Genomic DNA, 23,053 nt, shown 5'->3' with positions numbered 1-23,053 from the left:
ACAAATGTGCCTATAAATACAGATTACGGACCCAGATCCTGAGCCGTGCTGTGGAGGGTTGCTCCAGGGGCCCTCTGAGCCGTCTGACAGCTGCTCTGTTTGATATCAGCTAAGGGGGCCTCCAGGCCATTCCAGTAACTGGGGATCACTCTAACATAGGGATGCCTGAGCCACAGCCTGTTTTCTTGGCTATATTCTCTGCTGAGATGGGGGCATGTAAGAGCCGTTACGGTGACTCTGTGCTTTCCACGAGGCCCCCTGCACAGCTTTATATAGAACTTCACTAATCCTCCTGGCACCCCTGTGAGCCGGGCAGGGCAGAATTAGCTCCATTTCTCAGGTGGAGGAGGTGAGGCACACCGAGGTTAAGGGATTTGCCCAAGGCGATTGTGTCACAGAGCCAAGATCAGGAGCTGGCTTCGCTCCAGACCCGTGCTCAGGCTGCACCTCTGTCTGATGGACCCTCCCCAGTGACATGTGCCTGAGCTCCAGCTTCCGACACGCACATTTCTGAGCCCGGGGCTGGTTTTTGCTGCCCCTGGGGAAGTGTGATGTTCCCGTGGCTTTGGAACAAAATGCATGTACATGGCTTTGGGGCTGATGCTATCTCGGTTCCGCCAGGAGAGGCCATGTCCTGGCTTAATGGAGAGGTGGCAGGGACTGGGAATGCTTTAGATTTTGCCTCATAGTAGTGTGGGATCCAGAAATCTGTTGGCAGGGGCATCCCACCCAGGAGCCCAGCTTCATCCCTGTCCTGGCACCGTGGGCCAAAGATCGGTGCTACCCCAGAAGAGGGTAGACTGTGTGATCATCAGGGATCCTGGAACTCCATTTCCCACGGGGAAAACGCGGAAGCTGCATTTTTACAGGGAATCTTCAGTGAAGAAATAAAAACATAAACCAACGACTAACTGCATTTTACAGACAGTACCAGAGTCGCTTATTCCAGGTGCACCACCTCCCCCTTTTACGGGTGGCTTTTGAGTGCGCTTTAAATTTGCAGTGGAAGCACATTTAGCCAAACGAATTGAGTCCGGGACCAGACGGAGAAGCAAAAATTGGGATGCTCAAGAGAATTAGCGAAGAGCTTTCCATCCTTCATTTTAAGATGGGGAGGGGTTTGGGCTGTCAGCCCTGGACCGCTGGTGGTTCGGTTAATACGGAGAGCTGGATAACGGAGGCTCGGATAAACGAGGTTCTACTGGATGGCAATCGAACACTGTGTTCAGCTGATACGGAGCTATGGTGTGGCTAGGGAAACCGAAGGTCAGCATTTCATTTTAATCGTGGAGAAACATGGATTTGTATGTGGTTTTATCGGAGAATTTGGGGGAGTTTTATCACGGAAAACTCGGCTCCCTGGGACTCGTGTTTAGCAGTATTCTCGTGTGAGCGCTGGGGCTGCCCGGAGCTCTGGGGGGGTTACCTGGAGCCTGGAGAATTGCAGTGACAGGGGTTCTGTGGCGATGGCCCAGCTGGAAGGGCTGCCTGCCTGGAGCTCTCCTCACCGCACCGCTTTGTGTCCAGACCTGCGCCCGGCATCTTTCCCTCGCTAATGGCTCCATCACAAGAAATTGCTGTTTCCATGCTCCCACCGTCGCTGGCTGTAACTGAGCTCCCGAATCCGTCCCCTCCCTTCTCGCCAGCCTTTGTCTCCGCATCAGCCTCTCCCCCTCCCCCAGCTCCAGTTTCAGCCAATGCACATCAGGACCTGGACTGAGCCTGTCTGTCTGCGGCTGCCCTTGGGAGAGACGCCAGCCACTGAGCTGAGCAGAGGAGGGGAGAAAAATACCAGGCTGCAGCCTGTGTGAGCAGCTGTCAGTGGGCTCAGGAGTCCCGGCCGCTTTGCCATTTTCTAGCAAAGCATTTCCAACTGCCTCTGGTCCCTTCTCAGAGCAGCAGCCAGGAAAATGCCTGGAGGGGCTTTGGTTCAGGTAGGATATTTTAGAATAAACTTCCCGTGTGTGTGTGTATAGGGGGGAGGAAATGTGCAGTACTTACTCACAGCCTGGTATCAATACCTTCAGCACCAGGTGTACGAGGGGATGTGTGCAGCGCAATGCCTGAAGCACGGTACGGTTGATGCATCCACAGACCGGCTGTCTATCTAGATACATATATGGCTTCTGTGACCACGACATCTGAGCCATCTCCCAAGTTTTTTTAACCAGAGAACTAATGGTAACAATCTCTTCTTTCCTTCCTAGCCTATAGAAGAAAAGAAGAGCTTGACTTATTTAATTGGTGGGGAGCGTGGGTTGCTTATGCATATGTTTGTCACAGTGAAAAACTTCTTAAAGGACAAATAATGGAACAGTTCGAAAGCTACCAGCAGGATTTGAACCTAGGTGCTTCAGAACCAAAGTGGGGGGGGGGGGGTGCGCCCATTTGAGCAGAAGGGACAGCTCTAGTAGTTGGTAGCAGTAGTAGGATGTAATCCTCTATCCAAACCAACCACTAGAGGGAGATGCAACACACTTTATAAGCATATTGCATTAGGACATGGTATGAGTTTTGCATTGGGTATGCACACTGCACCAGGGCAAAAGATTGGTGCAGACTCAATACAAGAAAAAATATTATCTAAGTTTGCCAGACGCTGCGGAGAGGGTGTTGAGTACATGTGCAATGCACTAGGAGAATTACAATCCACTTGGTCCCTGTGTACAGAAAAGGCTGGAAACAGAAAAAGGGAGGCCACTGAATAAGAATAATCAGTTTGTGAAAGCAAAAGATAAGGGCAGGAGAAAGTCAGAATGACTTTGCGGCAGCTGTCCCGGGGTTGTCTCCAGCGCTGAGTTAATAACTGGTTTTTTGGGTCAATGACCAAGCCGAAACAGCTGGAAAAAGATTGAGTTAGTCTCCAACCGAAACGGAATTCTTTTTCGTTTTTTTCTCAGCAAAACAAAAAACTCAGAAATGTCCTCTGGGTCCAACTAACCATTTTGAATGTCGATTTGGAAATGACATTTCGTTTGGAAAAAATCATTTCAGAACAAATTCTCCAAACGCTTCAAAATCTTTCACTGTTTCTGAAATGTTTTTAGTTTTGTTTTGGGTTGTCCTTTTTTTTTCTTTTGTTCAAACTGTTCATTGAATTCGACCCAAATTCATGAATCATTTCAGTGCCCTGAACGCTGCCTTTTCCAACAAATGCACTATTTGTCAAAATATGTTGCCCGTGTCTACTTGTCTCCCAGGATCTCTCGTGCCAAGCAGAGAGGGGACCTCCAACCCACCCTGCGTGTTGGAATGGCCTGCACCCATCTGGGCAGAATACTCCATCACAGGAGCTAACAGGAATAAGGAGGACTTTGAAAAGTGGGGGGATTTGGGGTAACAGAAATGCTTTAGGAAAAGGTAAGGCCAGGAGTGAAATCAAAGAAGGCTCTAAATGGCACCTACTGACGTGCTGCTTAAATCTGGCCATCAGTCAGAAAACTACCAAAGAGGAGGCGTGGTTGCCTGGGCTGTAAGGACGAGCCAGTCTCCGTAGCCGTGGATGGACAGCAGGAGGGATACTTGCAAGGAAGCAGACTACACACAAAGCAGCTGATCCAGATGACAGGCATTGTCATGCTTAAAGGGAATTTGCTAAAGAGCCTGCAGGGCTGAGTGGAAAAAGGTGGCATATCAAGGTGCGTTGGAAAGGAGCAATCCTAGCAATGCAGTCTGGTTTGTCACACTGCAGTCTCTAGCAATATCCACCTATATAAAGGTAGATATTTACGGTGGGCTAGAGGCTGCCGTCCAGCTCAGGGCCACATTGTGCTAGGCACTGTACAGCCATGTGGTAAGAGATGGTCCCCTCACCAGAGGTTACAGTCCAGCTAAACAATGGGTGGGAGGGGAAACAGACAAGAGGTGTTTTGCCCAAGGCCACGCACTGTGCAAATAAACCCAAATCTCCTTCCTGTCAGTCTAGTGCTCTAGCCACTAGATTATGTTGCCTTTCATCAATGGAAGGACTATTAAGAGGAAAAAGCCTTGTAAGCCACTGGAGGCTGGTGGGACCATAAGCAGGAAGCAACGAGGACTAATAAAGGGCCATTCATGCCATACAAATGTTATTGCTTTTATTCTGACGAAATCACAAACATAGTGGCTGTCGGGAAATCAGCAGCAGCCATGGAATTAGACTCTAAGGGAGCCGTACATGCAGGGTCTCACGAAATCCTAATTTTACAGCTAATTGGAACTGGTTTGGACACCATTACTGAGGTTTGACTTGGACACTGGGAGTGTGGGGGGCGAGGTTCTAAACTGAAATTAAAGGGAATGAATAACAACCACGTGTGGACCTGCAGGGAGGTCCCCAGGAGGATTCGGCTGGGCTTGATCTTCGGCTGGGCTGTTACCGTGTGTTTCACAATCCGATAAAAGAGGTAAACGGCACATGAACGGAATGCACGAATGGCACTACAAGGGGAAGCCTTTTCAACGCTAGGAGGACAGAGGGAGATGCTCGGAGAAGTCAGAAGGCTGGGCTGGAACTCCACCACTGCCAGGGACGAGCGGTGACTGGAGCAGCAGGTGCTGAGGGTTTCACGTTTGTGATTGCAGGTACCAGTGACGTTTGACGATGTCGCCATCTATTTCTCCCAGGAGGAGTGGGAGATGCTGGCAGACTGGCAGAAGGAGCTGTACCAGGAGGTGATGAGGGAGAATTATGCAAACCTGACTTCTCTGGGTAAGGATCAGCCTTCATTGTTTCACTGGGTGCAGAACCCCTAGGTTGTCTTTAGGCTGTTATTATTTGTTTTGCAGTAATTCCGAGGGGCAACCAGTCCAGGATCAGGGCCCCATAGTGCCAGGTGCTGTACACACTTGCTTTAAAAAGCTAGTCCATGCCCCGGAAAGCTCACAGTCCTGGGATAATTTCTGCTATGGCCCAGATCATCAGCTGGTGCAAATGTACGTAGTTCCATTGAAGTCAGTAGAGCTCTGCTGATTTATACCGGCCTTGATACGACAGTGCTGGGGACAGACAGTTTGCTCCTGACGGTCAGTTACAGACAACAATCCTGGACTGGCACTGCACCCCAGGTCTTGTCCCTCAAACCCCCTGCATCTGGGAAACGCAAGCCTTTCTAACGCTGCTGTCAGGGACGCGCGAGCCTCCAGCACCTTCGCAACCCCAACACAGGCTTCCTGTGCCCTGCTTGGTAAGACAGAAAGCAACAGTCTTGGCACTGCTCTGCAGCAAAGCAGAGCTCACCAGTAAAATACCAAGCAAAGCCGGACCTGGGAAGCAGACGAGAGCATTCCCAGCAGCCCTCAGTGCGCCTCTGTTATCAGTGGAATAAGTCACAAGCAGAAGCAGGTCATTTCTCAGTTTCCCTGAATCGAGGGAGAGAAACTGGCCTCAGTGCAGAGGGCCAGCACATGGCTGAGGCGTGAGACACGTCCCGCGCATGGCAGGGGACTGCTATAGACCAGCAAATCAGGCGGATGCGGTGGAGGAAGCCTTTTTAGAACAAATAGCAGAAGTATCCAAAGCACAAGTCCTGGTGGTAATGCCAGACCTTAACTACCCAGAGATCTGCTGGAAAGGTGATAGGGCAGGGCACAGGCTGTCCAAACAGCTTGGAGTGTCTTGGGGGCAACTTTTTGTTTCTGAAAGTGGAGGAACTTGGCAGTAACTAGGGGGCTGCCATTGTAGAGGCGATTCTGACCATTAGGCAGGAGCTGGTTGAGAATCTGAAGGTGGGAGGCAGTTTGGGTGCAAGTGAGCACGAAATGACAGAGTTCGTGATTCTAAGGGAAGGAAGAGGTGAGAGCAGCAGAGTGAGGACAATGGACTTCAAAAAAGCAGACACGCTAAGAGAATTGCTGGATAGGTCTCATGGGAAGAAAATCTAATGGAAAAAGGAATCTGGGAGAGTTGGCAGTTTCTGAGAGACAATATTAAAGCAAAACAGCAAACAACCTCGATGCAGAGGAGAGAGAGGAACAAGAATAGTGAGAGACCAATATGGCTGTTTCAGGTGATCTTTAATGACCTGAAAATCAATAAGGAATCGTACTAACAGAGGAAACATGGGCAAATTGCTAAGGCTGACTATAAAAGGACAGCACAAGCATGTGGGGACAAAATCAGAAAGACTAAGGCACCAAATGAGTTACAACTAGCAAGGGACATCAAAAGCAAGAAGAAGCTATTCTATACATGCATGAGAAGAAAGAGAACGCCAAAGGAACCTGTAGGTCCATTGCTTAACAGGGAAGGTTTTGCTTTAGTCTTCACCAAAAAGGTTTAACACGATTAATATCAACAACAGGGGACAGGAACACAAGCCAGACGAGGGAAAGAATATTTAGATAAGTTAGATGTATTCAAGAGCTTGATGAAATTCGCACTAAGGTATGTAAGGAACTAGCTGAAGCAGTCTCTGAACCATTGTGATTACGTTTGAGAACTCACGGAGGATGGGTGAGGTTCCAGAGGACTGGAGAAGGGCAGGCATACAGCCTATATTTAAAATGGGGAAAACGGAGGCCCGGGGGAATTAGAGACCAGTCAGACTAATTTCAATACCTGGAAAGATACCAGAATAAATTATTACACAATCAATTTGTGGGCATCTAGAGGATGTCAAGGTGATAAATAGTAGCCAACATGGATTAGGTAAGAACAAATCATGCCCAACCAATCTAATTTTCTTCTTTGATCGGGAAATCTGCCTACTGGATAATGGGGAAGCAACAGATATGATGTAGCTTGATTTTAGTGAGGCTTTTGAGACATCCCATGTGACAGCTTCATTAGCAAACTAGGGAAATGTGGTCTAGATGAAATGACTATAAAGTGGGTGCACAACTGCTTAAAAGACAGTACTCAAAGAGTGTTTATCAGTGGTTCCCTATCAAACTGGGAGGGCGTATCTAGTGGGGTCCTGCAGATGTCAGTCCCGGAGCTGGTCCTAGTCAATATTTTCATTAATGACTGGACGATGGAGTGGAGAGTGTGAAATGTATAGATGACACCAAGCTGGGAGGGGTTGCAAGCACTTTGGAGGACAGAATTAGAAACCAAAACAAGCTTGACAAACTGGAGAATGGGCTGGAATCAACAAGAGGAAATTCAGTAAAGACAAGCGCAAAGTACAACACTTAGGAAGAAAAAAATCGAGTGGAGAACTACAACATGGCAATAACTGGCTAGGCAGTAGTATTACTGAAAAGGGGCTGGAGGTTGTACTGGATCAAACTGAATTGAATATGAGAGAGAAAAGGCGGGGGAGGCAATCTATTTTATTGGGCCAACTTCTGTTGTGGAAGAAGACAAGAAGCTGGTGCAATAAAAGAAATTACCTCCCCCAGCTGGGACCAGGGTGGCTACAGCTGCCCTGCACACACACTGACTATGTATGACATTGCCCAAAAATGCGAATGTGGTTCTAGAACGTATTAGCAGCGGTATTGTTTGTACGACACAGGAGGCACTTGTCCCCCTCTGCTCAGCACTGGGGAAGCCCCAACCGGAGTTCTGTGTCCAGTTTTGGGCACCACCATTTAAGAAAGATGTGGAAAAACTAGACTGAGTCCAGGCGAGTGACAAAGTGATAAAAGGTTTTGAAACCCTGAGCTGCCAGGAAAGGCTGAAAGAACTGGACATGTCTAGACCAGAGAAGACAGGAGGGCGGGCGGGCGGGACAAGCAGTAACAGGCTGCGTTTGCAGCAAGCCAGATTTAGGGCAGGTCTCACACTAGGCAGTTAGGTCGATGTAAGGCAGCTTATGTCGACTTAACTATGTCAGTGTGCACACAACAGCCTTCCTCCCGCCGATGTGAGCGCCCTCCTACACCAGCTTAATCACTCCACTGCCACCAGATGCCTAAGGCGTATGGTGGTGCAGTTAGGGCCACCCAGTGTCCGTGTAGACACTGCTGGGCTGTTGGCTGTTTTGCCAGTTTCAGGGCAGAAGCCATGAAATTGCCAAGAAAGCCGGGCAGCTAGAGCCCAGCTGCCCCCCACTTCCCTGGAGAGCTGGGCAGCTGGACCCTAGTGCGAGAAGTCTGGGTGGCTTCAGACCCTGCTCCCATCTGGGAGCTGGGGCGAGGAGCCTGGGGGTCCCCCCATTGCCTGCTCCCCATGGGGAGCGGGGCAGCTTTGTCAATTTCACAGGCCAGGGGGGCTGAGAAGCCGGGGCAGCTGGACCCTGCTCCCCAGGGATGAGAATCCCCAGATGGCTTTCCCTGGTTCCCAGCAGGGAATGGGGAGGGGAGAAGCCTTGGCAGCTTCCTCCGTTCCCCGCAGGAACAGCGAGCGGGGTGGGGGGGCAGCCCTCTGGGAGCCTGGGGGCAGCCAGACTCCCAGCAGGGAAGTGCCAGCGGAGCTCTCAGCTCCCCACACTGCCACTCGTAGGTCGGTGGAAGCGCTCCTGGGGGGACGAGCACCTCTGACCCAAGGAGGGTCGCGTAGACATGCACCAACCTCAGTAATCACCACGGTGACTGTAAGTCGACCTAATGCAGGTGGACTTACATTTCTAGAGTAGACATACCCTTAGACTGGACACCAGGAAAATCTTTCTGAGGATGGCTAAGCACTGGAACGGGTCACGCCGGGGGGCTGTAGAATCCCTGTCATGGGAGGTTTTTAAGATCAGGTTGGAGAAGCGTCTGTCAGGGATGGCCCCCTGCACAGGGTAAATTTCACCTCTTTGGAATCACTTTAATTTTGCTCCTGAAAAATCCGCCTTCTGATGTTACTACCCACGGCTCTCCAAACATTAGGGGCCAGGCTCATTCCTGATGTTCAGTGAAGCCTGCAGAGTTACACGAGGAATACATGTGAGTCTGGGATTTTCCTTCAGTTTATCCAAGAGAGAGTTAAAAGATGACTAGATCACAGTCTACGAATACCTACACGGAGAGGAGATTTTTGACAGCAGATGGCTCTTTAACCTAACAGACAAAGGCCGAATGACATGCAGTAGCAGGAAGGTGAAGCAAATGAAATTCAGATTAGAAATAAGACACACATTTTTTAAGAGGCAGGGTAATTAACTACTGGAATAACTGCCCTAGGGATGTGATCACTTCACCATCACTTGAAATCTTTAAATCAAGACTGGACATCATGCTAAAAAGTATGCTTTAGCTCAGTGGTTCTTAACCTTTCCAAACTACTGTACCCCTGAAGCCTGAGTCCCACCCCCACGGGGCTGAGGCATGTAACTTAGTTTCATGGCACCCCTGTGGCTCCAGGCAATTGCTTTTCTTGCCACCCCCAACACCAGCTCTGCACTTGCGACCCCTCTAAAACCCCAGGTTGAGAAACACTGCTTAAGCTGGACCAGACGTTTTGGTCTGGATGTTGAAATCACGGGCTGAAATTCTCTGGCTTGTGTTACGCAGGAGGTCAGACTGGAAGGTCGTAATGGTCCCGTCTGGCTTTAAAATCTATGAATTTTTGCCACCATCAAATCAGTAAATAATGCTTGGGCTCTTTTCTCAATCCAGCAGGGGCCTGGCCCAAGCAGAGACGTAAGAAGAAGAAAAACGAGGAGGGATGTTCGGAGAAGTTGGAAGCCCACGAGCTACCCTCTGGAAACGGCTTCGCAAACGGCTCGGAGAAGGAAAAGAACTACAGCAGTCTGGACATCCGCGTCCCAGAGCACAGCAGCTGTGCCGGCGACTGGCTGGGGCAGCTGGTTGAAGGTGGAAGAGGGAACAGCCATGGCATGCTGCCCAGTGGGACCCAAGCCCCCAAGAAAAGGGCGAGGCCACACAAATGCAATGAGTGCTGGAAAAGCTTCACCTGGCGGTCGGAGCTGGTTCAGCACCGCAGGATTCACACCGGGGAGCGGCCGTATAAATGTGCTGAGTGCGGGAAGGGCTTCAGCCAGCACGTCAACCTGACCATCCACCAGCGGATCCACACCGGCGAGCGGCCCTACCGCTGCGGAGAGTGCGGGAAGGGCTTCACCCAGCACATCAACCTGACTCTCCACCAGCGGATCCACACGGGGGAGCGCCCCTACCAGTGCAACGAGTGTGGGAAAAACTTCATCCGCAAATCCAACCTGGCCAAGCACCAGAAGATCCACACGGGCGAGAAGCCCTTCCAGTGTGCCCAGTGCGGGAAGAGCTTCGTGCACAAGTCCGGCCTGATGTCGCACCAGAGGACCCACACGGGGGAGCGGCCGCACCAGTGCGAGGAGTGTGGGAAGAGCTTCGGCCACAGGTCGGGCCTGCTCTCGCACCGGAAGACCCACACGGGCGAGCGGCCGCACCAATGCACCCAGTGCGGGAAGCGGTTCCGGCACAAGTCGGGCGTGGCCTCGCACCAGAGCACCCACACGGGCGAGCGGCCCCACCAATGCGCCCAGTGTGGCAAGCGGTTCTCCCGCCCCTATGAGCTCATCTCCCACCAGCGCCTGCACACGGGGGAGCGGCCCTACCCGTGCGCCGACTGCAGCAAGAGCTTCGTCCGCAAGTCCAACCTGGTGAAGCACCAGCGCGTGCACACAGGGGAGCGGCCCTACCGGTGTGGCCAGTGCGAGAGGAGCTTCTCCCAAAGGTATGAGCTGGTGGCTCACCAGATCACCCACACCGGAGAGAGCCCCTATACCTGTGCCCAGTGCGGGAAGATCTTCAGCCAGAAGTCGAACCTCGTGAAACACGGGCGCATCCACACCGGGGAGAGCCCCTTCCCCTGCGCCCAGTGCGGGAAGAGCTTCAGCCAGCGCGCCAACCTGGTGAAACACCAGCGGATCCACACCGGCGAGCGGCCCTTCCAGTGCGCCGCCTGCGGGAAGAGCTTCAGCCAGAAGTGCGAGCTTGTGTCGCACGAGCGGATCCACACCGGGGAGCGGCCCTTCCAGTGCGCCGCCTGCGGGAAGAGCTTCAGCCAGAAGACAAGCCTGATCGCTCACCAGAGGATCCACGCGGGGCCGCGACTGATCGGATGTGCCTAAGGCGGTCCCCTCCCGCCCAGCTCTGCCTGGCTCTCCAGCTGACTTGCAGAACAAGGACGAGGGCGGTACATGGCTCTGGGTATCAGTAAATATCGACTCACCTACCAGAGAGCAAACGAGGGAGGAATTGGGGCTCTCAAGTGGGGACAGGTTGAGATTTCTAAACACGTCCCAGAAAGATTTTTAAATGTCTCCTTGAATTGCCCTCGTCAGGAAGGGGGAATATTTCAAAACTGCCTTCCAGTTACCACAGAGACTGTGTGCGGCTCACTGGGAGTCGGCAGGTCTGGAAACACCAGTCAGCAAAGGAAGACTGGTTATGTGGACATATGTATGTTATGACATGGCTAAGGTTATTAAACCATGTGTTTCCATAGTGTTCTCCCCAGGCTGGTCCCTACACTATAACTCAGTAACTAAGAGACTCTTTGCAGAACTGCTTTTTAAATGCACGGTACCAACCACATTTAAACCGGTGTTTTCTTTATCCCAAGGAGGAAGTTAAGTTTATCTAGACAGATAAGGAGAAGATACAACTCACCGGCCTGAAACTTCTAAAACGGCCTCTCCGTCTGCTATTCCTAGCAGCATTCCCCACGTCTGCCCCATTTAAATGAGCACTGGTTCCTTTTTCTTTATGCCCTGAACTAATTGCTTCCGTGATGTGCCCCATAAAAAAGCCGTCTCCGTTTTAATAGGCGCCCTTTTTAAAGCACAACGTAGTTCAAAGGTAGGTAAATTTTATTGGGCTGCTTTCTGTTTTGCTTCTTGCCACGTCGCGTCCGTGCCTGGCTGCATGCCCCGAGGCTGTAGTGTGGAGCAGGGAGCTGGCTTTGTTTGGACTCTCTAAGCCGTATCGCCAAGGGGTTTGGATTATATTTTGGGTATGGTTCTGTAAGTTCTCATTGACTCCAAGGACAGGTCCACGATTGGAAAGTTGCAGGACCGGGGCCCAGTGTTCCAATTCATCTGAGCTGTGGATGGTTCCCACCCTTACGTCACCTTCTCATCTGACATGAATGCTGTGGCTTCCTGAACAGGGACCTGGGTAAGAAGCAGCCAGCTAAAGCTCCATCCAGACAAGATGCAGAGGTGATGCAAGCGGACGGGGGAAGTGTTTTGATGAACTATTTGAACGGGGGGCCTTGCCCTTCACTGGCAGAGTGTGTTTCCCCCTGCCACTGAAAGCAGAATTTGCTCGGTTACTCGTGAGTTTCATCTGGCTGCGGTGATGAGAAAAGCCTGCTGCTGCTTCCCACCAGCCAAACAACTGTGCTCATTCCTTCCTGATGCGGACCCAGCCCCAGAGACCCATGAATGTGTCACACTGAGACTGCACAACTGCGACCTCCTCTAGCTGGGCCGACCAAGGAGCTGCACCTCCTAAGCAAAACTGACTGGCATCAGTCAAACGACGGCTCCATTTCCAGGTCCTTGTCCTCATTTTCAAAGCCCTGAATGGGCAAGAGTCCAGAGACCGCTGGGACTGTCCGTCTGCTCCACTCCCACCCTGCTTCCCGCACTCAGCGGGGACACTGAGAGTGACAGAGCCCAGATTTCATCTTGTGACAGCAGAAGAACGAAGTTCTCGGTGAAAAGCCCGTGTGACAGCGATTTCCCCAGCACATCAGCTTGATACGCACATCTCACTACCTCAAAAGGATGCTGCACGACACCTGTTTAAACTAGCATTTCCCTGTGCAACCAGGGTGCCGTGACACCATTTCCACACATCGTCAGCTAGCGGTATATGAAGACAGATTAAAGGCCGAAAGATTCAGAGCTTTACCTCCTGCATGTAAAATGAAGCATCCTTAATACCCTGAGTCACTCAGCCACTGGCAAGGAGCGAGACAGCAGTACGTATGGATAAATCGAATCAAATCATGCATTCAGGGAACACTGCCACAGCCGCCTTGCTGCTAACTTCACCGTGTCGGTTTGGATACAGGACAAGAAAAGCCTGTGTAGCGGAGTGGATGAGGTCTCTGGATCAAATTCTTCCTGGACATAAGCAGACAACTCCCATTGAAATCGCAGGGAGTTGTGACCACTCGCACCAGAATGGGAGCGGACCCTCGGAGTTTGCAAAGGTGGTGAATTCAAATCCTGGCACGTGAGGCTATTTTGTTCTCTTGGCATCAAATCAGCTGTTATATTTTCACTACCTAATTGTCATCATCAACTGAAACTAGAACTTTATCTCACAAACACGTCGTAGCCAGAGCGGTGCCAGCAGCTATGCTCCTGAGCGTAAATATTTACAGGATCAGAGTCTTGCTTTGTATTGAATGAAAGCATTGAAATTGTTTTTTAGTGAAGTAACAACTCATACAGAACACTACAGACGGTTTGCTTCATTATGAACTATTATTGTTTGATGGTATTATTTATACAGTACTGTAACTGTATGTTAAATGTTACATGCATGCAGGTCGTGGTGTGACGTAAGTCAACAGAGGGGCCTTTGTTCTGGATTCTTAGCGGGTGTACAGCAGATTAGCTTTAACAGAGTTATGCTGATTTTTCAACAGCTGAGAATCTGACTGGCCAAGAAAGGCCTTTGAAGACTGTTCCTATGCACTGTTTTGTTATTACCCATAAGACACTTTGAAACTGGAAGGGGCTCTATTCCATACAGTGGTTACCATTACACAGCCAACATTTATCCCCACCCTGGCATCTGCGATGTCATAGTTATTCCCTAGGCTGTTTCCGATAGGCTGGCGTGGGTGGAGGCTCACTTTTCGGTGCTGATCCTCTTAAGGATCAAGCCTTATTTTTTATGTTTGAGGCTCTCGCTACCATTCCTGACGCCAGAACCTTTGCTCACGCCAGGCGTCCCACTGAAGCCGGTGCACCGCCTTCTGAGCCCGCCGGCCGCTCTCCTGACCGGCGCTCGTGTGAGCAAGGTCACAAGCCGGCCCCTTGAATTCAGTGGGATGACTTTTTCCATTCATGTCATTGTCATGCTAGTAGCCCCTGGCATCCCCTCGTGCTAAGTGCTGCACAAACACACAACAAGAGAGATTTGCCGCCCCACAGAGCGGGCGGTCTAGCCAAGGCGACAAAGCGGTGCAGCAACTTGGCTGAGCTGGGACTAGACCCCAGGTCTCTGAAGGGCCAGTGTAGACCCACTGCTTGCACCCATCTTGATTCTGGCGCACGCACGGGAGAATGGGCTGCAGGTTCAGGCCTTCTGTTTGTATTGTAGACTAATTCTGCTGCGCTGCAGACACGGTCGCTAAGGGGGCGTAGCCTGGGGAAGAAAGGTCCTGAGGGGAGCGTTTCTTCCCTTTGGACCCTTGCATCCCTCAGTGCACTGCCGCGTTACTTGTGCTGGGTAAAATCCACCCCTAGGGCTAGAGCGGCACGTGGGCGATTCCTAGGTCTTCTATGACCCCTGGCTCAGAGCTGAACCCAGCTGCTGGGCCAGGACCTGGCCCTTCCTATTTATTGCAGAGGTGTAATAGCTCGTTGTGTTGCAGAAGCAAAAGCACACAGCGAGAGCTGGTTTCTTTGCAGGGACTTGTGCATGGACATAGGTCTCAGCGGTGACCCAGGGAAATTACTTTGTAGCCCTTCTATTTGGTTTTGCTTTTTTAAGGTGTAAATTCTCCATATATTTCTGTTGCATTCAGGGCACCTTCCCTTGAGTGAATTTCAGGCCCGTAAATGTGTGTCAGTTGTACCCGGGATTGTGTGGCCTAGCAGATAAAGTGTCTGGTTTGTAGTTCCAACTCTTACTGGGGCTGTCCTTGTATTAAATGTCTAAACAGACTGTGCCATCACTGTGCTTCTAGATTAATTCATCCTTGAACCACATCTGTAAAGAAATCCAAAACATTTCCCACAGAAAGAGAGCCAAGCTGGAAAACACAAATTTCAGCCACATAGAGACGCCTATGCAATCCACTGGCAAAGCGCGTGTCATGTCCCCCTCCAATGGCGGGCCCCTATAAGGATAATGGCCTACTACTGCTATTGAAGTTACTCCTTTAACTCAAGCGGTAGGGGGTGGTTGAAGACCCATGAAGCAGAGGTTCATTACATCGCAACAACCCTGTTAGGAAAGGGTTAACTGGTTACGTTTAAAGGGCAACATGAAGATACAGTAATTCGGCTTCCCCTTCTGTGATTGACTAAGGCTTGGTCTACACAACATACTTACTTCAGTTTAACTGCATTGCTCAGGGGTGAGAGACATCCACAACCAGAGCGGTGTAGTTATACCGGCCTTAACCTCCCCCAGCCCTGAATGCAGACAGTGCTATGGCAGCAGAACTCTATCCCGTCAGCTTAGAGTGTCTTCACCAGATGCGCTGCACCCATGTAAACTGGGGGGGGGAGACCTGCCCGAACTCCCTCCTTGGACCGTTAAATGGGGGCATGGCGGCTGAGTGTGTCACATTAGCCACACAGCAGGGCATAAAGTCTAGTGGTTAGGGACTGAGACTCAGGACTTCTGGGAGCTGCTCCTGTCTCTGCCCTTAACCCAGAAGGCTGTTCCCCTCTCCGTGCTGCAGTTTCCTCCAGTGTAAACTGGGGATGGGATGGGCCACACGTCCCGTTTGTGCTGGGACAGTCCCATTTTCTGAGCCCTGTCCCGGCCGTCCCGACTTTGTTGGTAAAACGAGCGTGTCCCCGTTTGCTCTTGCCAACTGGATCAATTGGCAAAAGCCAACAGGACAAATGCCCCCTTTTGTCAAAAAAGTGGGGTGCGGAGGGGGTGAGCAGTGACGCCAGGGGAGGCAGGGCTCGGGGGGGGGGGTGGGGAGGCAGGGCTTGGTGAGCAGCTACGCCAACATAAACCCCAGTCCCAGCCCCGCATGGGGGGCAGGCAGTACTTGGGTGAGCGGCTCAGGCCAGCCCCGTGCAGGGGGCAGGACAGGGGGATTCAGGTGAGCAGCTCAGGCCAGCCCCACATGGGGGGAGGGTGGAGGGCTCAGGACAGTCCCATGCCATGCCCTGTTTTCCCTTCTTCTCAGACAGACCGTGCCACAGCAACGCAACGCATCGTCTTGTGCAGCAAAAGCCAGAGGGAGCAGCAGCGTCAGCCTCTCCCAGCAGGCAAGGCTCTGCCCACAGGGAGGCTCCCGGACCAATGGACGCTAAGCAGGGCCAGCGGGTGTGTGAAGCAGACAGGGTGAGAGGGTTCTGGATGGGCAGTAGGGGAAGCTGAGAGCAGACTGTCCATCATAACAACCCAGGGGTCTGCGGCATCTCTTCTCCCCGTGTAGCCCATAGGCCCAGCTGGCCATTATTATATTCACGGCTTTCCGTTCTGTTCAGCAGTAATGCAAGGATCTGCCGGCCTGTGTCCTGTCAGACATTCGCTTCAGCAAGTTAGCCAAAGGCTAAGTTGAAAGCATGGCTATCCTAACCCCTAGGAGAACAATCCAACGTTAGTAAGGCGAGGAAATACAAATAAGGAAAAGGGGGAAATCCCCTACTCAATAGGCATCAAACACAGTGGCTGTAATGCTGTGAGGATTATGAATGACCCATCATAATATTACTAATGCCAATAGTACAGATCTGCAATAAATATCGTGTAGGATATGCCAGACCAGGCACTGATGGAAAAGTCATGGTTCGCTAAGATTGAGAAGCACATTTATATGGATGTACCAATTTGGTATTATACCTTCTAAATATTTGTATTTCAACTTGTGCTGTGTCTCTGGGTGACACCCCAGGCAGGATGACAGCAGCACTAAGCCGGCTTAATGGCCCTTCAAGGGAACTCAAATGCATAACGAATCCAGTGAAAGAACCCAGCCGCTGCACCTTATGAGTCACCGGAACATATAAGAACATGTGTATGGACAGGGGACTCAGAGGCTTTTCCATGCCATGTGCTGCGTGGCTGTGTTTGGGGTAAGCTGCATGGCGAAGGGACATAAAAGTCAGCTGCACCATCCTTCCCCTCCCTATCTTGTCTTAATTCCTGCTTCCAAGCTCTGGATCAACTCATCTACAACGGAAGCTGTGAAACAAAGGACTGAGACCCACCCAGGTACTGGATGTATGCCAGAGGAACTGTACGAGCCTGCAAACTCCACAATTCTGCTGAGAATCTGACACAGATGGAATTTAATGTCACTTGTATGGATCCAATTGCTTTAATCACTTGACATTTCTCTTCTGGATTGTTTCTTTCCTTTCATTATAAATCTTTCGTTTTAGTTACTGCAGGACTGGCTGGCAGCGTGGTATTTGGGTCAGATCCAAATCATATTAATCTGGCAATGTGGCTGACCCTTTGAGGATCAGGAGAACATTTCTGGTAAAGGGAAAAATGTTTAAATAACGTAGCTCTTTACTGGACCCACTTGCTGATTGGGAGCCAGAGACTGAAATGCAGTTGAATCCTGCTGAATGCTAACATTAGTCCTGTCAGTTCAGCTGCCATAATGGCTACAACATTAGATATTTTTTACATGTTTTACTCCAATCTCAGAGATGAAAAAGGCAGCTCCCACGCTTCCTGTCTTCTCATCTTTAGAGCCATCCGTGCATATTCAGCAACCGTGACTCCACTGACCATACATAGACTTTATCTGTTACATAGGACAACTCTTTCTTTCCCTTTATTACATCATTCTAAATCCACATCTGGAGAAACGATTTTCCAGGTATAATTTACTGCCCCATAACTACAGATTATAATCTCTTCTAGGATTTCTTTTTCATTTAACGCTTACCCACATTTTAACCCTGAGATTCCCCCAAACTGTGTCCTCTCAAGTTTTTGATGAGGCCCCAGTGTTCACCATGCTAACACCTGACTCCTCTAGTCCTCTTCCCTCAGGCTGGGGTGCAATTCAGGGTGACTAGCTTCATTTCCCCTTAAAGGGGACGTTCGCTCTATGACAACATCAACAGAGCTGCAGCAGTTTACACCAGCTGGGGGCCTGGGACAGTTGCATTAGGAAAATGTTCAACCCCCACGGAACACATCGGCCTGTGAACAGCAACAGCTCTGGGTTATTATAGTAGAAATCAATCATGCACCTCCATTTATGGACTCAGAGCTTCACAAGCAGAGATGAAGCCACAATCCCTTGCACAGAAACCTGGCGGTCTAAATATAACCAGGTAAGACACAGGCCAACAGACCAAGAGAGGTGTACAGTGTGTGGGAGAAGAGGCTGAGGGAGAAGATTTGGTGGAGTTTAGGGAGTGCCGCAGGAAATGAGAGTGAAGATGTTCTTAGGGCTGGTAAAAATGCACCAACTTCCACCCCAGAGGTGTCTGCATTTCAGTGGAAGGTGTGGCAACTTTGCTAGCTACCCACAGAAGGGCAAATTCTGCACTGGCTCATCCCCTGAAGCCACTGGTCTTGCCAGGTCAGCGCAGTATTTCTCCAACGGTCTGTAAAGCTCTTTGGATCCAATTCTTCCTGCCTCAGTGGAAAGCCTTCTCAGTTATTCCTGCCCCATTGTTCTCTGCCCCTACACAGCTGTCAGGCCTGCCGTTCCACTGATAAGGGAAGAGCCGTACCATGGATCAGAGGGGCTCTGAATATAGAGCCATCTGCCCGGCTGGGTGCTGACACGAAGCACTCTCATCATCGGTGGGGGAAGGGAGCTCCCTCCTGCGCTCGGAGGGCCAGGTGAGGGGACGTGAGAGGCACCTACAGGCAAATGGACGTGAGTGTAAGGCAGTCTAAACTGGGGAGCAAGTGTAAAGGAGTCTGGGCCGGTGTCAGGTCCACTCCCCTCAGCGTGGCTGCCTGCATCTCGGGATGGTGTCACAGCAGAATGGGATTTATGCCTTGTGTCCTTCTCGTCTAGCTGGGTTCTCCTGCTGCTCTCATCACAGGGTATCAGGGTGCCTATTACTGCCCGTTCCCATCCCGCTGCGGGGCAGGTTGTCACACACAGCGAGGCTGCTTCTGCCCTCTCTGGACCGCGGATTCACTCCATTTGTTTCTCCAAGATCCAGCTTCTGCTGTGATCAATCAGTGAAGGACATCAGCAATCCCTGAGGTCAGGGATGAAAGCGGCTGGAGGCCGTTTCCTTCCTCACAAACATATTGCAAGCAAGGTCTGACTGGACTCCCTTTTCCTTCCAGCAGAGGAACGGCCTAAGGAGCAAATCAAAGGGGGAAAAGGACTTGGAGGAATCGCCTGAGAATGGCTTCCATAGCTGTGAAAGGGACCCCATCCCTGTGCCCAGGGCCAGGAATCAGGCCCGAGGGTGCAGCGGGGCAGCCAGAGGGTCAGGAAGCAGACAGACAGGTGGCTGTAAGAGCCTGCCTCTGGAGAGTCAGCATGTACCCCGCACCTGGGAGAGGGTGCCGATGATAGCGGGAAGAGGAAGAGACTGTTCCAATGCAGTGGGTGTGGGAAAAGCTGTATTCAGAAGTCAGGCAATGCCCCTCAGAGAATCCACCCTGGAGAGGGACCACGGAGATGTGCTGTGGGTGGGAAATGCGTTAGCCAGAGGTCAGGTCGTGTAAAATAACAGAGCCCACAAGCTAAATGCACAGAGTGGTAGGAACGTTTCAGGAGAAGCCAGGCCTGACACGGACTAGCTGAATAGAAACTCACTGAACTTGGGCACGGGGGATGAACTTTCACTGGAAGCCAAATTCTGTAACGCGCCAGGAATAATCCACAGAGGAGGGAGCCTATCTAAATGGATGTTAATACAGGAGAAAGCTTCCATTGGCTGGTCAGTCAGGTAGAATACCAGGCAATCCACAGGAGAATCTTTCTCAGTGTGAGGGGGAAAAATTCTGTTGTAAAGTGGTTCTTGTGTTGCACTAGGGAATCCACACAGGAAAAGGGGCAATGTCAAATGGGAGAGACGTTTCCTTTGGAAATCCAGTATTACATAAAGCAGGAGAGAAGCCCGAGCACAATCTTGGGCATGAGGGATGGGTGTAGGGGAGTCCTGAGGTCGCCTGTCTCACCCAGAATTCAAGCAGAAGAGACGAACAAAAATGTAGGTAAGGTGAAAAGCTTCACTCAGAAATCAGCACGTATCTTCCCCTCCAGTTTCTCTTTATTTGGGGCCTTAGCTATTGTGTTACAAATGAATTCCTGGCACCAGCAGGCAGAGCATCATTGACTGCAATGGAGTTCTGCCTACTTCCCCAGAGGTTGAATTGTGAACTTTCATAGGCCTCTTCCAGCTCCTAGGGAAGTTGGGGGAAAGACTCTCCCCGCGGGGGAATCGAACAGGAGCAGGCCCCGTGCTAGCAGAAGCTGCACATTAGCCTTAGTGTATGTTACACCTGCTGTTGGGCAAAAGGCCAGTCTGAGCACGTGCGTAGCTACTCTGAAATTCTTTCCGTGTACAGCACTTTGGTGCATGTCTGCGTGCCCTCAGAGGTCGTTTCATGGCTCAGTTACCCAGGGGTTTGTTGAGGGTCATGTTTAACCCAGGCACTACTTCACACTGTTGTTGCTGTGGGACAGGACAATGACTCCTTGCAGGTTTTTCCTGCCCATGGTATGCCAGCTGTTCCTCAGTCTACAGGCCGGTCAGTCCCCGGCTGTGCACCTTGTTGTAGTCACTTACCCTGCACACGGCGGCTGTACAACACGGCCACTCTGGAGTGAGTGGAAGAACTTTGCACACCTGCTTTGTGCAGGTGGAGATGGCAGTACAAGGCAGGAGTCAGTGAAGCCCTCTATGGTCTGACACAACCATAAACTTGCCAAAACGTCTCCTGCTCCAGTGGGATGCTTCCGCTGCGCGAGCCCATGACTCCTGGTCGCTGTGGGGGACAGAGCAGGGTCCCAGTTTGCAAACAGATAAAGAACAGCCAAATGTGTGCAGCTGAGTCACAATGAACAGTGGGGCTGGCTCGATTGATCACCAGCCTAGTTTCCCCTGCACCCTACAGCGAAGGCTGCCCTCCGCGGACAGGGCGCGCCATGCCCCGGTGGACCACCGCGGGCTGGTAAGGCTGCCGGTTTGGGTTCTGTGGAGCAGAGGGCAGAGGAGCAGTCCGCGTCCTCTCCCGGCTGCAAGGGAAGGTTGGAAGGAAGGACTCCGCTGCTCAGCTTCGAAGGCTGCTTCCTCGAGCCCTTCTCCCACCTCCTGCACCTGATGGTTTATAGCAGGCTCCTTTAAACAACAGGAGGGAAGGGGGAGTGCCAACCACAGCTCAGCAGCCAGTCGCTGGTTGGATGGAGACGGAGCAGCTGCTTTGGAGTGAGTTACTGGAAGAGGGTGTTGAAAGTGGCCAGACATCATTTCAGCCTTGTCCTCGCCCAAGAGCGCAGTGCTGCCTGCAGTGCCAGGGCTCTGCATGGACGGCAGAGGTGCAGGGGCTCGTCTCTCCATTGCTCTCCACTAGGAACAACAAGAAATCCCATTTCTGCCCCCAGAACCACCCGCTGCCATCCAGCCCCAAATCCCAGCCCTCCCCCACCCACAAACCACGGGTGCCTATTGAAATGGAACTGTGCTCCGCGGGGACGGAGCGGTTCCTATTTTTAGAGCTCAGTGGTGAAGAGACAGGCGGACGGGAAGTGCCCAAACAGCAGTTTATTCACGCAGCACTTCAGTTACAGATTTGGGGCTGCTGCTAAGCTGCTAGGAGTGCAAGTCAGGGATCCAGGCACTTACCAGCACGAGGGCAAGGAGACCCATGCTTCGCCCTATGAAGCGAGTTGCAACCAGGAAACCGGCCCACCCGAGGCATCCGCTAGCGCCTCAACAGATCCCCAGAGAGTCTCAGCAGGGCGGGTCCTGGGAACTTCCAATATACTCCTTTTCTTAAAGCCTTACAATAAGCTTTACCCAGCAACAGGTGACGTGTATCTCAACCCACATGGGGATTGGGCCCGAACACTTGTTTTTCATTAGTTTATTGGCCATTAGCTAAGGGCTTTTTGCAATAAGGTGATGTCAATTGTTTATCACTAAAGTTGCTGATTTTGCTGCTGGAGCTGCTAATTTTCTGCTGACCCTATGGTCAGCTGGCTTCTATATTCATCTCAAAGGTATTTCCAGATCCAGAGACAGTTCCTCTTATCCCTTACAAGTCTGGCTCCTGAGAGGCCTAACTCTGGCTCATAAGCCTGCTGCCACTTCTAGGGCCTAGCTCTTGCCATACTAAGCTGACCTTGCATTACAATATTCTTCCGCTCCTTACAGTAACACTGTGGTGCTGAGATCGAATCCTGTGCTCTGGTCCCAGTCTGGGGTTTCACAGCACAATCTGATGGAATTTGGTGCAAATGTTACAATAAAGGACCCTAGAATTTCTGCTCCAGGGAATGTTTGCTTGTTAACACTCACAGATCTGTAGACTCCTCAGATAAACCCATGTGAAAGAAGTTCATTATCCTTTCGTTCTGTCGGTGGGCAAACCCAAAACAATAGGGCCCTGATCAAAGCCTCTAGACGCTACCCCAATGTATATAATTGCTAATAAGCGAGAGAGATACTTCTGCAGCATTTCGTATGGTGCAACATCTCCCTGCCCAGAGCAAAATATGCTCAGATCTGGACTCTCTCCTCCACCCTCCAAGCCTGAGCAGATGTCAGTTGCAAAGGCTTGGGAGCAGTTGTCAGAGTTAAGGTACAGAATAATCCTTGCTAGGTGAGAAAAGCAAAGGATAAATTTTACATGTAAAATAGCCTGATGTGGCTCGTAGAGCTGGGCCAAAGTCCTTCAGTGAATAGTAAATTTGCCAAAAAATGCATTTTGAGGAGTGGTGAAGGGTTTTAGCTGGGGAGGAAAAAAGCAGAAAACAAATGTTGAAATCATTTTGAAATCAATGTTGCATTTTGGAAATGTTGTTTTGAATCTACCTGAATGAATATTTTTTGGTTTTTCATTTGATCAAGGAAAAATCAGAAACATTCAATTTTGGTTAGAAACTAAAGGGATTTCCCCCCCCCCCCCCCCCCGATTTTTCCTTGTGGCCTCCACACCAAAAATTAACTATTTACTCAGATCTAGAGACCAGCATTTTACACACCGCTCATCACCCCCACTTCCCTCCCAGCGTGCCTGGGTCAGGAAATGATGAGCACAAAAGACACTGTGAATGTGTTCTGTTTGGGGGTGTCAGGTCCCGGTGACGTTGGATAATGTCGCTGTCTATTTCTCCCCAGAAGCGTGGTCAGTTTTAGCAGATCAGGATGTGATGAGGAAG

The 23,053-nt window shown here is 50.9% G+C and overlaps 1 protein-coding gene across 1 annotated transcript in view; it reads left to right on the top strand.

Annotated features, from left to right (window-relative positions):
* The window catches only part of LOC137150572 (zinc finger protein 585A-like), a 240,549-nt gene that overhangs the window by 178,613 nt on the left and 38,883 nt on the right, over nucleotides 1-23,053 (top strand). The window contains exon 9 of the mRNA XM_067544525.1: nucleotides 9,731-10,900. Within this exon, the coding sequence (XP_067400626.1) occupies nucleotides 9,731-10,900 (1,170 nt within the window). The remainder of the gene's footprint in view (nucleotides 1-9,730; nucleotides 10,901-23,053) is intronic.

The sequence above is a fragment of the Emydura macquarii genome, unplaced genomic scaffold (genome assembly GCF_026122565.2).
Source record: "Emydura macquarii macquarii isolate MOO-44397 ecotype Brisbane River unplaced genomic scaffold, CSIRO-AGI_Emac_v2 contig_973, whole genome shotgun sequence".
NCBI classification, from domain to species: Eukaryota; Metazoa; Chordata; order Testudines; family Chelidae; genus Emydura; species Emydura macquarii.
The sequence above is the reverse complement of the archived record's forward strand: the minus strand, read 5'-3'. Positions and strand labels throughout refer to the sequence as shown.